The following is a 13,738-nucleotide window of genomic DNA, read 5'->3' as shown; positions in this document are numbered from 1 at the left end:
GTGAGTCGAGAAGCCCATTTGAAGGAATGGTGTGCTTTCATAGCTCAGTTGGTTAGAGCATCGGACTAATAACCCGAAGGTCCCAGGTTCGAGCCCTGGTGAAAGCATCTTTTTTATAAAAATTGGATAGACAGTAAATCCGTTGGAATAGTTAAGAATAAATTAAGTTGATTGTCTGTGGAGTCTTTAAAGTGGTTGTTATGTGCTATAGAGTCTTTATTGAGTTGTGCTGGTGTGGTTGAAGAAACGTTCGACATACTCGCGTTCCATACTGCTGCCTTTGTTTGATGGAATAATAATGGCGTGCAGTGGAGGTCCGTATGTGCGTGTGGCTAACTCTTGGAGAGTGCCGTAAGTGTATTGCTCGGTGGCTTGCCCGAACCGTTCGACACCGACGATTTTTTGGTCTTGAAGGTCGTTGGACTGCCAGTGCTGGGCGGCCTCTTGGATTTGGTTGATGGCTTCATCAATGCTCATGAAACGCGTGTATCGCTTGTTTTCTTTGCCCATTAGAGTCTCTAGAGTTGGCTCGTTTATCTTGATATCAAGAAGACACAATGTATGTAGGCCGTTTTGATAGTTGGCCATAATGTTCTGGTAGAAGTCATAGACACGCCACTCCTTCAAGAAGAAGGGAATGGAAACAGTTCTGCCGAAGCCATAGGAATTGAATCCACAGCAGCCCATGACGCTTTGAATGGAAGCATTATGGATGGTTTGTACGGGAATATTGAGTTCCTGGGCACGAATAAGGAGCTCAGTATGGGTGGTGGCAAAGAGAGGAGTACCAACAACTAGAAGAGCAACGGATTTGGTTTGGGCTTCTTGCAGGACCTTAGGATCAGTACAAGATGCTTCAATGTCCTCGCGGAAAGCTGGCAGAGGCTTTCGTCCAATTACTCGCTCTATTTCAGACTCATCTAGCAGAATACTGGTGTATTTCTCTAAGTAAACGGTATCACAGGCTTGGACAAGCTTTAGTCCTTTTAAAGAGATATCCTCCGCTTCAAGACCCAGGCCGATTAGTGCTAACATAAGAAATTTTTGCCGGTAAGCCAGTATAGATGCTGTTATACTCTCTCCTCCTTTATTCTACGCATATCTACCTCTGCTGATTTGTATAGTTGGTTGGGGATAATGTGGTCTTTGTGTTTATTGTTAGGTCAAGGTGCTTGCTTTGGCGGATTAGAGCGAAAATCTAACCCAAATATCATATCTCGCCTTACCATAAAAGGAAAATGGCAGTTATCTATTTTAACAAAAGTAAAACTAAAACGAATTCTATTGCATTCTGATTTTGAAAGAATAAAGGTTGAGTTGAGTTTTTGTTCTTAAATTAAGTTAGCTATAAATTCAATCTAGATAAAACTTAGTCAGTCTTATATAGAATCAACATGTCATATAACACCACAATTCAATACAAACCTAACTTCATCTCACCCAAACCGAACTTCACCTCACTTCACCCAAACACAACAAATACCAAGCCAAATCAATCATAAGAGTTTATTACTTATTTATGCGGATAAAAGCGGGGCTATTTGGCAGATAGGGATCTGCATAGGAGATGCGCCGAAGCCGCCACCATTGCACTTTACGGAAGAGCTCTTGACTAGGTTGTAGGCTGATAGAAGTGCTTGTTGCAATCGGTCAAAGGAGCCTCCATAGACACCTGATAGCTTTTGCTGGCAAGCAGCAGCCCGGGCCCCAATCAAAGACAACTCAGCTTGACTTATGCCAGAGTAGGCCGAGGAATGGGCGGCTGAATTAGTTAGAAGGCACATCATATCGTTGTCGCCAGTTTGCTTGTATAGGCTTTGCATCAGAATATTTGGGTCCATACCAATGTAGGAGGAAACAGCAGGTGAAATCAGTAGCTGGCGAATGGCATTGAAAGAGTTGCGGCCAAGAGAGACATCACCAGCCAGCCTTAATGAAGGAGGAGAGACAAGACCATCAAAGACACCGTTGAGCATACCAGCTTGCATGCCTAGCATTGGGTTACAAACAGACACACTTGGTCGGTTGCCACCAGCTAGCTTCATGCGAACTTGCCCTTCGATCTCCATCTTGTGCGACTGAATCTCTGCTATCAACCTCTTGATAGCAGTACTTTGGGCAGTGGCTTGGGCTCTTAGCTCTTCGATCTGGGTTGGGGTTAAGAGGTTTTCTTTGCCTTGCATTAGGAACTGACTTTGCAGTAAGTACTTCTTGATGTCCATCTCACCCATTTGAACCGTAGTACCGGTGGCACCGTGCTCAATAGCATTCATTACTCCTAAAGCTGGGATTCCGATGGGAACAAACGCCGAATGGAGAAGTGGCATGGGTGGTTGGATGGGCGCGCTTTGCAGCTCCAGTCCCTTCATCTGTAGCCTCAGAAGGAGAAGTTGCAGCTGTTCCGCGGACATAGCACCAATATGAACTAGAGTTTGTTGTACCTGTTGAGGGGTAAGCATCTTACTAAGAACTTGGATTTGGACTGGTGATAAAGCCTTGCTGAGCAGTTGGATTTGCGAGCTAGTTAGAATTTGGGCAACTGCCTGCTGTAGCGAAACGCTGTCTGCTTGGCTAAAGTTGGCCATTGGATTCTTCATTCGGTCCGCAAATAGTTTAGCCTGACGGCCACACTCCTGCATCTTCTCGGCCTTATAGGCGGCGACTGCCGCGCCAAATCGACTGGCTGCGGCGGTGCTTCTTGAAGCAACACGTCGGTAGCCGGCAGCCTTGGCCTTGTAAGTCTTGGCGGCTTTAGTCATACCCTTAGCAGCAGCAGCCTTGTACATTGAAGTAGCAGCGGCGGCCTTCTTGCTAGCGGTTGCTGCCTTGCGGTAGGAAGCAATAGCTGCAGAAGCAGCGGCCTGTTCCTTGGCGGCAGCAGCAGCCACTGAAGCGGCCGTAGCACTGTTCTTCATGTACTTGCTGGCGGTCTTGGTAGTGTACTTTCTAGTCGTGATTATCTTGCTAATACGCCTGGTTAGCCAACGAGTGGAAGACTTAGCCGAACGAACACCGTGAGAAGAATACTGCTGACTCTTGTACATGCGACCTTGCACACTAAACATAGCGTGTTGCATCGCAATGCCCATCAACGAGTGCTTGATCTCTCGGGTGGCATACTCAACAGCAGAAACTCCTTTGTAGTGCATTTCGTTGCTTTGGTGGGCCATAATAACAGCCGAAGCAGCGCTGGAAGAGAAGGCCGTGCTAACCGCTTGCTTGGTGCTGGCCTCATAAGAAGCCGAAGCCGAAGCGGACATACTAGCACTGGCACTAGATTCTTTAGAAGACACAACTCGTACTAAAGCCTTGTTATGACGACGGCTGCCGGAGAACCAGGAGACACTTCCTGTGTTAGAGGAGGTGCCGGCCATGATACCACACTTAGCCGCTTTGCGAGAACTAGCTGAACCTTGTCTTGCTTCGAGAAGTTGGGTGCTGTAAGCTTCGCGCTGTAATCTAGCTGCAGCCTTTTCATAGGCTTTAGCCTTCTTGAGCGCATACTTCCTGTAGCCTGCCTTAGCAGCAGCTGCAGCCCTTTCTCGCCACATTCGAGCTTGCTCGAGATAGCCATCGATAGTATCAGGGCCTTTGCCGTGCCGGCGCCGAGAAGGATCTTTAGTCCCTTTCTGCGCGCTCGGGCCAGAGCCCTTGCCCCTGTGCCGTGGTGAGCTACCGTCATCGCTGCTACTGCTGCCATCACTATCACTATCACTACCACTGAGCGAAGAGCTGTCATCCGAGCCGTCTGAACTAGAAGAGCCAAACTGCGCCGCGTTAGAGCCGTCACTTTGCGAGTCGGAATCTGAATCTGAAGACTCAGAAATGTCGCCGGAATAACCGCTCATCTTGTCCGATTCGGTAGACTCATCATCAAGATCGCCCGTTTGTTCGTGCGGATAGTAAATATGAGTCATCGACGCGAAAGGATTAGTGGTTTGGCCTTTGGTGAAGCCCTGGAGGGAAGCAGTGGCATTAGCAAGATCTTCATGGTCGTAAGCATTAGGAGTAAGCACTAAGATACCTTTGTCTATCTCCAGGCGCTTAACCTTAAGAAGAGACACGGCTAAACCTTCCGAAGTGATCAGCAGCTGACTGACGATTGGAGTTTGCGGGTTAGGTAAAGCCACAGTAGCATTGTAAACCGTAATGTAGTAAACTCGAGATCCGTCCTTATCTAATAAAGATACAAACGGAGTCGTGTCTAGGTGCAAGAACTGCAAGAACTTAATAAAAGCCTCTGGATAGACCAAGCGCCCCCTTTCCATGGTTAGCGAGAGAGCATTCTTCGGAATGTAGAAGTACATCTTAGAGGAATAAAGCGTATTCAGCCCATTTTCCAAGTTAAGAGAACTTCCTTTCCCTTCCAATTCACCGGCCAAGTAATCCTTCCTGTCCTGCGCATACACTTCATCCGTAGTCACCGGAGTGCTATTAATAAAGGTCTGCAGAGGCAAGTCCAAAGACATACCGGTAAAAAGCAAGTAACTATCTAAATCTCCAATTGAAAAGAGGATCTTCAGCACATCTTCCTTAGTTGGGCCATCGCCAAATCCAGAAACCAAATTACCCGGATAACTACCTCCACCCACGACGCTGCCCGGCATACCAGATATTGGTGGCAAAGCCGGAATAGGTCCACCCGGAATACCAGTTGGTTGAACAACCGGCACGGGTGTATCTATATGCGAAACTACATCATGAATATCGGTAGCACCATCTGAAGGATTGTCTGGATTGAAAGGTGGCAGAACCCCCGAGCCAATCCCAGGCGCATCCCCAGGACCTCCCGGGACACCACCACCTTGAGGCTGCCAACCCGGTGGAAACCGATGGGCCGGCGGAGACAGAATAGTGCCTGTTCTCGTTTCTACCACATCAGTGCGGTCTCCAAGGGAGCGACAAAGTCCATTATCAAAACAAACCTGCTTCTCCCCATCCACATCAGCAATAACCCCTGGCGCATAGTGCGGAATAATCGTGTCTCGCGTCAAATGGTAATCAACTGCCATTGTTTCTCCCGGGCGTTCATCATAAGGCGTATAAACACCTGCCTCATGCACAGTAGTCGAGGCTTGCGCTCTCATTATGTAACTTAGCCAAATAAGAGCGCCTGAGTATCTTCCCTTCTTCTTCACTAGGATCATGGCTCACTCTAGCGCAGCCGTATAAAACATCCCAGGTAAAACACATTTACGACGCAGTTTAGTAAGTAGCCAGCCACCAAACGTTCCAAACCCAAAACAGATGAAAGGACTTTATTTATGGAAGGACAACCTGCGACTCCTTCCATCCGGTTGGTCCATTAGGAAGAAAGACTTTAGCTTTACCAGTCCCATAGCCAATACTCAAGGCGTACCCTGATTTACTCCAAGATACTTTAGCACACCGTTCACCCAAATCCAGCTTATCCTTCCCAAAGACCAACTCGCTTCCTTCACTTACCTCCTCTTTCTCCTCACTACCCTCCTCTTTACTCTCATCCTTATCTTTACTCTCATCCTTATCCTCACTCTTTCCTATCTTATTCTTCTGTGTGTACACATAAGCCAGGCCATCTTCACCGCAGGTTGCAAAGACCAAAGAAGAGTACGGACTTGGTGCTGCCCGACAATCCCTAATAGCTCCTGAATGGTCCTTTATCTCTTTCAACAGAGATAAGTCCTTACTCCATACTTTAGCTGCACCATCCATACCCCCAGATACAATGTACTCCTTCCAAGCTGAAACTCCAGTTACACCATGTCTATGACCAACTACTTCCTTAAGCACGTCACCCTCTAAACTAATCACTCTTATTTTGCCATCTGAGCACCCACAGACGATTTGATCACCAGACATACAAATAGTATTAATAGCACCTTGAAAGACAGGTATTGAACGCTCAAAAACATAATCTAAAGTATCTCTTTTCCAAAAGGCTAAAGTACCATCATAAGAGGCCGAAATGATCCTCTGCTGGTAGAAGACTAAATCAAACACTGCTGCCTTGTGAAAGGACAGGGATTGAAGCAAAGTTGGACCTTCTTTGTCCAGTCTATATAATTTAACTGAACCGTCTTCTGAAGCACCTGCTAATAATGATCCATCTTCAGAGGTGCTTAGACTGTATAAAAGTGTTTCTCCACTGTGTTCCATACTCATAGTACAAATAAAAAGCACATAAATATTAAATAGGTATTAGATTAGTATTGAGTTGTGTTTGGGTGGGTTTATGTGGGTTTATGTGGGTTTATGTGGATGGATTAAGTCTGGTGGATGGTATGGGTGGTAATATAATGTTAAATTGAGATGTGGTAAGTTAAGTGGTAAGTAATGGAGTAGCTGGACGGTGTTGTAAATAAGAGAAAAGGATAGGTTGGTTTTGGGGCAGGTCTTTGTATGGGTGTGTTAATTTGATATTTAGTCGATTGCTTAGAAGTTGGCTTGATAATCTAACTTGGTAATCTGACTTGGTAATCTAACTTGGTAGTAATTTGGTAGTAAGAGAAAAGTAGAGATTGCTTTAGAGTGGTAGATGTTGAGATGTGTTGGGTTAGTATTGGATAAGGAGGAGATGGGTTGGTGTGAAGAAAGAGTTTGGGTTCTATTGGGTTAGTATAGTATTGTGTTAGTGTTTTTAAGGCCTGCTAAAATAGGTTGCAATAGATATGTGTAGTACCCAATACTAAATCCAACTTAACTAATACATACTCTATTAAAGGGGTTCCTTAAGGCGAGTATGAGTTAGTATTTATTAAGTAAATAAGGGTGTGTGAGTGATTAGTATTGGGTTGGTGTTAGTAGTACTAAGTAGTAATCATGTTGGGATTGGGTTAGTATGGGTTAGTATGGGTTAGTGGTTGTATAACGGCACTACAATATGTATAGATAAGTAGTATTATTAGGAGATGAAATAGAGTAGGGTGAATGTAGAAGTGCCTGCTCTGAATAAAGGCGGGACGTAGTTGTAATCAATTGAATGATTGGGCCAGTATTGGGATAATGAAGGGGTGTTTGGGCCAATTAGCAAAAATAGCAGGTTTCCAAATATGGTAATTTTTACGCTATAATTATAGCTGATTTAGCAACTTAAAAATGTTCAATCAATTGAGAGAGCACCCATTTAAGCTAATTATTTTGATGATTGGAATGCTTATTCTAAGTCACCAAACGACTGCTAGTACTGCTGCTATTAATACTGCTGATAGTACTGCTGATAGTATTGCTGCTGGTGGTACTGATGGTACTACTGCTGATAGTATTACTGGTAGTACTGCTACGATTACTGCTGTTGATGACAGTGGGTCTAAACAACCACTAGCACCGCCGCCGACATTAAAAGAACTGGCGGATCTTAAGTTTCAGTGGGCGATATCTAAACTAAATGAGCACAATTCGTTGGTTGCGAAGGCAAAAAGTGGGTCTAGTATGACTAAAAGTATAACAGAGAGCCCATCTTCTTCCAAGCCCCAGCTTGTAGAGGATGAATATATCAAGTCGGGTTTTTATGCGGATTTAGGATTTACCCCAAGGAATCTAGAACTAGTTGAAAAGGTAGCTAGTTTGATCGTTAGCCTCTCTAAGTCTAATAGGGTAGATGTGTTTTCAGTGGATACGTTTTGGCCGAATATAGAATCTATTCTTATGCTATATACTGAATTAGGTGGCAACCGCATGGAGAGCAGATATGACCCGCCAAGTATCGAGCAAGCACATCATATCTTGATTGAAAATCTTGCTCAGAATATTTATGAGATAGGTGTTTATAATCTTGTTTATGATTTAGAAAGAGTATGTATCAATTGGGATACATATCAATCACATACTGGGAAGATTGCTGAGGAGGGACATACATTCCCAGGCCCAATGGAACCCATTCTTATCGAATCTGAAAACATGATTAAATATCTACGCGGCTGCCAAATAATCAATTATATTCACCCACTCAATACAGCACTCTATCTTGAGGGCCTAAACTACCTATACGACCCAGAAGAGGATCTATTCGTTGTCATTCGCCACAATAATATTAGTTCAAGTTGTCCTGAGATTTCTGAGACTCCTGAGGTTCCTGGGGCTTCTGAGGCTTCTAAGGTTCCTGAGATTTCTGAGACTCCTGAGACTCCTAAGGTTCCTGGGGCTTCTAAGGTTCCTAAGGAGATCTGTTCAGTCGCTAAGTTCACCTTTGCGTCTGCGGTCATGTTAAGACATTCTCCCAAGGGCCCATGCAATGTATTAGCGAGCGATGAAGACTTTAAGACTTTCCAGAAAGTGGTAAGAAGCTATCGCTCCTCAAAGGGCATTCCAGAACTCAAACAATGTAAGGCCATGGCCATCACCACATTTGACGAGTACTCTAAGCTGAGAAAAGAGAAGCAAGATAAAAGGCGCCAAAAAGCTGAAGCTGTCGAGGGGCAAATACTGTTTGTTATCACCTCTAGTAAATGGCTACTGGGAGCACCGCTATACCTAACTGCTATAGCGGCTGTCATACACTTTTCTATCGCCAATTTGGTTTATCTAATCCCTTTCAATATACTAGCTGTTGGGTTGGGTGTTTCACTTTGGTTCCTCTTCAATGATAAGGAGTTAAACGCTCACATGACATCAACGCGATCTCGGCCAATTATTTGGGTCTTCTTTATCTTAGCGATCAGCGGCCTCGGTGTCATTCTTGGACTTAATGGAGCCTCCTACTATGCCAGCAATGATCGAACTTTATTACAAGCTATAGTTCTGGGCGGCCAGTGTGTGGTGCTGCTTATCACTATGGTTAGTATTGCCACCCGATGGGTATTTACGTATTCCATGCCATTAGCTACTAGATACGTATACTGGGTGCTTTACGGTCTATCTATCCTGTTAGCCGCATCAGTCCCATTACTCTCTATCTTTTCTCTCACAACATATGCCCAGGTACTCCTCAACTCAAACGTTCTAACAATCTCTGCCATTCTCTTGGTGATAGGGGCCTTAACTAATGTCTTCGACCGGCAGACTGTTTATTCCAACGAAGAACGCGAGAAGGAAGTTTCTATTAATCACGTCTTCTACAAACTAATCGCGCTGGTGTGCATCTTCACAGTACTTTGTGGTTTAATTGGGCTTACAATCTGGTCTACCAGCTACTACAACTTATTAGACAAAGCCCTGAATGCTAATAACCCGTAAAACAAACTGTTTTTATGGACAACAATATTCGAGCTATCTGATGCAATAAACCTTCTAGAATCAAACTACCGCATTGCTTTTTCCTGTTGCATCTTTGCCCGCCCATCAGCATATCTATTCTGATCCTAGCCTAATTTGAATCCTCACATCAACCTATTATGCGAGAATTTAGATATGACATGATTGATAATGATCCGGCTAAAGAAGTTAAATAATAGCCTAGTTTGTAACGAAGATCCTGCCTACACTTCGTTTTAATTAAGTATGCCATCAAAACATCATTCTTTTGCATTACTAGCTAGCCTAATCTATTCCTAAATTTCCGAACTAATCTGTTCTGTATTTGCAATTAGAAGAGTTCTGAATTGGTTTTAGATGTCATACCAATTTAAGTTAGTTTAAAGTGTACTAAGCTGATGGAGATACAAAGACAAAACTGATCCAAGTTAAGTATTTATGAGGGATAAAACATCACTACAAATCCAACCAATTATTATCGTTCCATTGGGTTGGTATTGGGTTAGGATTAAGTTGGCATTGGCTAAATATGAAATCAGCTCAATATTAGCTCCAAACCAAAACCACATGCCTCATAATCAACAAACTGTGCCAATCTAACCTAACCTAATTCTAACCCAATAAATGATAGTAGAACAAAATAGTTTACTTAAGCGCCATAGACGAATGGTATCTAAATACGCAATTAGGAGGTTTATTAATCTGCAGCTCAAATAACGTAAACTTGATGAGTAGAACTGTTGATTTCCTTTCTCTCAAAGTCGGCCTCAAGATTGGCGATATTTTTATAGGTCAAATAGAAATAGATACGGTTATCACTCCAGGCCATAGCCCGGAGCCATCGGAAATCAGAAAGGGCCACCTTATTGTTAGTTTCAACAAAGACAAAGCTAGAAAGCGGAAGAGACACGAGCTGATGAATACTATCATATAAACTCTCGTTCCGACAAAGTGGACACGTTTTGCTATCCTGAATCTGAATTGATTGGGCGCATGGAGCACAGAGCGGATGGCCGCACATGGAGTAGCAAATACCAGTGAAGCTATTGTCGGGGTCAAAGTTAGGGTCAAGTTCAATGTCAACTAAGCCCGGAGAAGAGGGCAAATAAAGATCCTTAAGACAGACGGGACAGCGAACATCCGCCCCCTGTTTCTTTAAACGTTCGATAACCATTTCAAGCGATGCTTTGCATCCAACATATCTAGGAATAATTGTACCAAAGCCATCAAGATGTGATAGAATATAGGACAGAGTTTTAGATGCCACCGCTGTAAACTGCGCAACTGTATTAGGAGTATTGGCTAATAAACTAACACGATATGGCCGGACTGGCAATGTTATCGTTGGGCTGTCTGGGTTTCGCATTGTCATTTCTATTTGAATGGATTTAAGTGAGTCCAATCCACGAACCAGGTAGTCACGTGATTGGAGCACCGGACGAAGTGTCGCAGGCACAGTAAGATTCGCAAGCAACAAATGAGTCAGATTAGAAAACCGACAAGCCACCCATCGAAGAATATTAAACAAATCGGCTTCAGTTAAGACATGCGCGTCACTAAAGTGCAAGAACAAATTCGTCACTAGCGGATCTGACCACTGAGCCGGCTGAGAAAGACACCTCTGCAAATCAGCATTCAAGTCCAAGATCGTAGCCATATAAAGCGTAATCTCATTCAGAACAACAATAGTAGATGGACTTAAAGTGTTAGATATGTACTTCATAAAGGGTATAACTCGAGGCAGTAAGTTAGATTCCCAGAGCTCGAGCAGGACATCAGAAAACGAGTTAAGGTAGCCAACATTCATCTGGATAGATAGTTTAGGCAGACCAAGTTCATCGAGCGAGTAACCTTGTTCTTCCATAGCTGCCACATACCTGTATAATGAGAAGCCTTTGATTTGATCTTTCTTCTTGTAATATTTGACCTCATTCAATCCCAGGAAGCTATTAACCATCAAACCAGTGATATTACGGGCTAACTTCAAGGATAACACCTGGGCAATAGCAAGGTTCCTGAAATACATGTTCAAAAGGTATATTTCAATTGGATCAACAAAGACATAGTGGGCGAACACCCAATAAAGAACAAGCCTGGACACATTATCAAGTACCAACTCCGCTGCATTCAACCGGTATTTCGGCTTTTTAGCCCGCTCATTATGTAAAATACTAACCGCAAAGTCATGGTTTGGTTTAGCAACATCATTCACATTAATGATCCGAAATCTTTGGGCTACAATGTTTTGAAACAGCCCTAACAAAGTAAGGCACCGACGAACTTGCCCCCGGGCTGGCAGTATGGTTCCACGAATGGCAAGATCCTTATAGGTTATATGCTGGCAGAAACAGGAGTTTACACTGCCTCGATAGGAAGATACTATCCGGTTCAGTAAACGATGGTGCAGATGAACAATAACATGCTTCGTTATAGTCCAGCTAGGGCCACTAAGGCCTATACCAGAACAAACCACAAGGCCATCTTCTACCTGGACCGGCATTTCTGGTATGGCCATTAACCTCGTAAAGAGCTGTAGAGTCCCGTCCAAGTCACTCCGGCCAGGTTCATATTCAATTTGAATATCACTTACCGATACTCCATACCGGGAAAAGGCCTTACGAGTATAGAACTGGCTATAGTAACTCAAGGCCTTACAAGGCCGATAACGACCAATAAAGAAGTGCAAATAACCAACAATGATTTTTGTTTCAACTGGCTCTCTGGGCAAGGACTTCTTGTCCAAAACCAGAAGTGATTCCAAATTAACATAAAACCCCGTGATACCATGAACGCGAATTAACGACCTATTATTCAAACACAGATAAAAAAACAGCATCCACGTCATCTCCAAAACTAGATTTGCATGCTTAGCAGTAGCATTTTCAAGACCAACTATCGATATTCTTGCCTCACTAAGCGACTGAATGTTAATTTTATCACAAATCATCGGCATTGTTGATAAAAGATTGAAATCAAGTTCAGCCAACACAGGCAAATCAACAAAAGAAAGGGAGTAGTGAGTTGTAAGTGACAACCGACGCAGCAAAGAGATAAACTGAAAATCATTTTGGCGAAACGACACATGCTTAATTGGCCGCAGCGCCACAAAACCCACATTCAGTAGGTTCAGGCACTTATTTGCTTTCAAGCCCGTCAATCCCAAGCAGCAACTATCCTGAATCTTCGCGTGTTTAGCTGTATTCCAAGCTTCTTCCCAACATAACCCTGCATCAAGATGATCCAATGACAACTCCACATTCAGGGCAGAAGATTCAATCGCCAGCTCGATAGATACACAATCAAGCATATTAAACACACGAGATAGAATTTGCATGTTCACTTGTGGACAATTAGACTCAACCAGTTTATAAGTAAGCCGAGCAGACCTAGCCCTAATTACCGCAAACATCCGCAACGTCTTCAAACCCAACTGAGCGGCCTCAACATCTCGATAAGACTGCAACTCAAAGCTAACGCAACCCCTAACGCACTCAACAGTATACCTAGGAATGTTTAGTAAGAAATCATTTGAACCAACAGAATGCGATTCCAAATTAAGGATGGGCTCAGTCGACCGATCATATACATAGTGCTGAATCCGAGTCCAACTATCGTATCTAGCAAAGATGACGCCCACTGATTCCAGTGCATTAAACAACGCCCGCGTATTCTCTAAATCGGAAGGTCCATTGCCAGTCCGAACACTAGTATACCCTTCCTCAATACCACTTGTCCCACTAACTCCACCAACTGCCAGTAGCAACACGAACACCAAACTCACCCCCAAACTTACCATCAATCTACCCAGCCCAACTACTCTAAATCGCAACCATCCCACACCAGCCCAATCTCTAATTTCCAAACGACCAAGCAAGTCCCAAATATCTAACTGACAAGCCTTCAAGAGACAAGCACTAAAACCTGAATTCATCGATAGAGATAGCAACATACCAATTCCAAATAAAAATAAGGTGGCAAAAACCCCACAACCACAATCATTATCTTATTAAATTGACCAGTATCAATTACGCATTTTATCCTATCTACTCTCCCCACTTATTCACTTCAACTAACCCACCTAACTCAACTCAAACCATAAAACTACCCATTTAGATAAGCCAAAACCAAAACCTACTGCAACCCAAATCATTATTCAACCTAATTCAACCCAAATATTAACTGCTGTGCCCCAGGGGAGGACAAAGACCTCTCATCCAAACGTACTCCACGAGAGGCAATTTGGTATTGTGTTGGGATTGAGTTGAGTTAGGCTTTGTTGGGTTGGATTGAGTTGTGTTGGATTGGATTGAGTTGGTCTACGAGTCTGAGCAGGTTATAGGTCTGTGTCGTGCCCCGGGGAAGGGATAGTACCTTTCAACCATACATATTCGACTAAAGACCGATTTTGAAGAGGACGAATTGGTATTGGGTTGGTGTGGGTTAGGTTCTCTTTATCGTACGTCATCTTGAGATCTAGAATTCGCTTTCTCACAAACTCAGATTATATTTATATCCTGAGATTGTGATTTCTAATTCAAGATTTAATCGCGTTCGCTGCGATCAGTGC

The 13,738-nt window shown here is 43.6% G+C and overlaps 5 protein-coding genes across 5 annotated transcripts; 1 reads left to right on the top strand and 4 right to left on the bottom strand.

Annotated features, from left to right (window-relative positions):
• Positions 1–216: 216 nt before the first annotated feature.
• Positions 217–1,035, bottom strand: NEHOM01_0323 (diphthine methyl ester synthase; the record flags this gene model as incomplete). Its single annotated transcript, XM_051489201.1, has 1 exon — positions 217–1,035. The coding sequence occupies one exon, from the start codon at positions 1,033–1,035 to the stop codon at positions 217–219; it is 819 nt and encodes a 272-aa protein (XP_051345161.1).
• Positions 1,036–1,517: 482 nt separating this feature from the next.
• Positions 1,518–5,087, bottom strand: NEHOM01_0322 (uncharacterized protein; the record flags this gene model as incomplete). The annotated part of the gene is made up of 1 exon (XM_051489200.1): positions 1,518–5,087. One exon carries the CDS (start codon positions 5,085–5,087, stop codon positions 1,518–1,520), a length of 3,570 nt encoding a protein of 1,189 aa, XP_051345160.1.
• Positions 5,088–5,262: 175 nt separating this feature from the next.
• Positions 5,263–6,144, bottom strand: NEHOM01_0321 (protein transport protein SEC13; the record flags this gene model as incomplete). The annotated part of the gene is made up of 1 exon (XM_051489199.1): positions 5,263–6,144. The coding sequence occupies one exon, from the start codon at positions 6,142–6,144 to the stop codon at positions 5,263–5,265; it is 882 nt and encodes a 293-aa protein (XP_051345159.1).
• A 987-nt stretch (positions 6,145–7,131) lies between these two features.
• On the top strand, positions 7,132–9,153 carry NEHOM01_0320 (uncharacterized protein; the record flags this gene model as incomplete). The annotated part of the gene is made up of 1 exon (XM_051489198.1): positions 7,132–9,153. The coding sequence occupies one exon, from the start codon at positions 7,132–7,134 to the stop codon at positions 9,151–9,153; it is 2,022 nt and encodes a 673-aa protein (XP_051345158.1).
• Positions 9,154–9,880: 727 nt separating this feature from the next.
• On the bottom strand, positions 9,881–13,120 carry NEHOM01_0319 (uncharacterized protein; the record flags this gene model as incomplete). The annotated part of the gene is made up of 1 exon (XM_051489197.1): positions 9,881–13,120. The coding sequence occupies one exon, from the start codon at positions 13,118–13,120 to the stop codon at positions 9,881–9,883; it is 3,240 nt and encodes a 1,079-aa protein (XP_051345157.1).
• Positions 13,121–13,738: the final 618 nt, after the last annotated feature.

The sequence above is a fragment of the Nematocida homosporus genome, assembly GCF_024244095.1.
Source record: "Nematocida homosporus strain JUm1504 chromosome Unknown 4454, whole genome shotgun sequence".
In the NCBI taxonomy this organism is placed as follows: Eukaryota; Fungi; Microsporidia; genus Nematocida; species Nematocida homosporus.
This window is presented reverse-complemented; position numbering and strand designations above follow the sequence as displayed.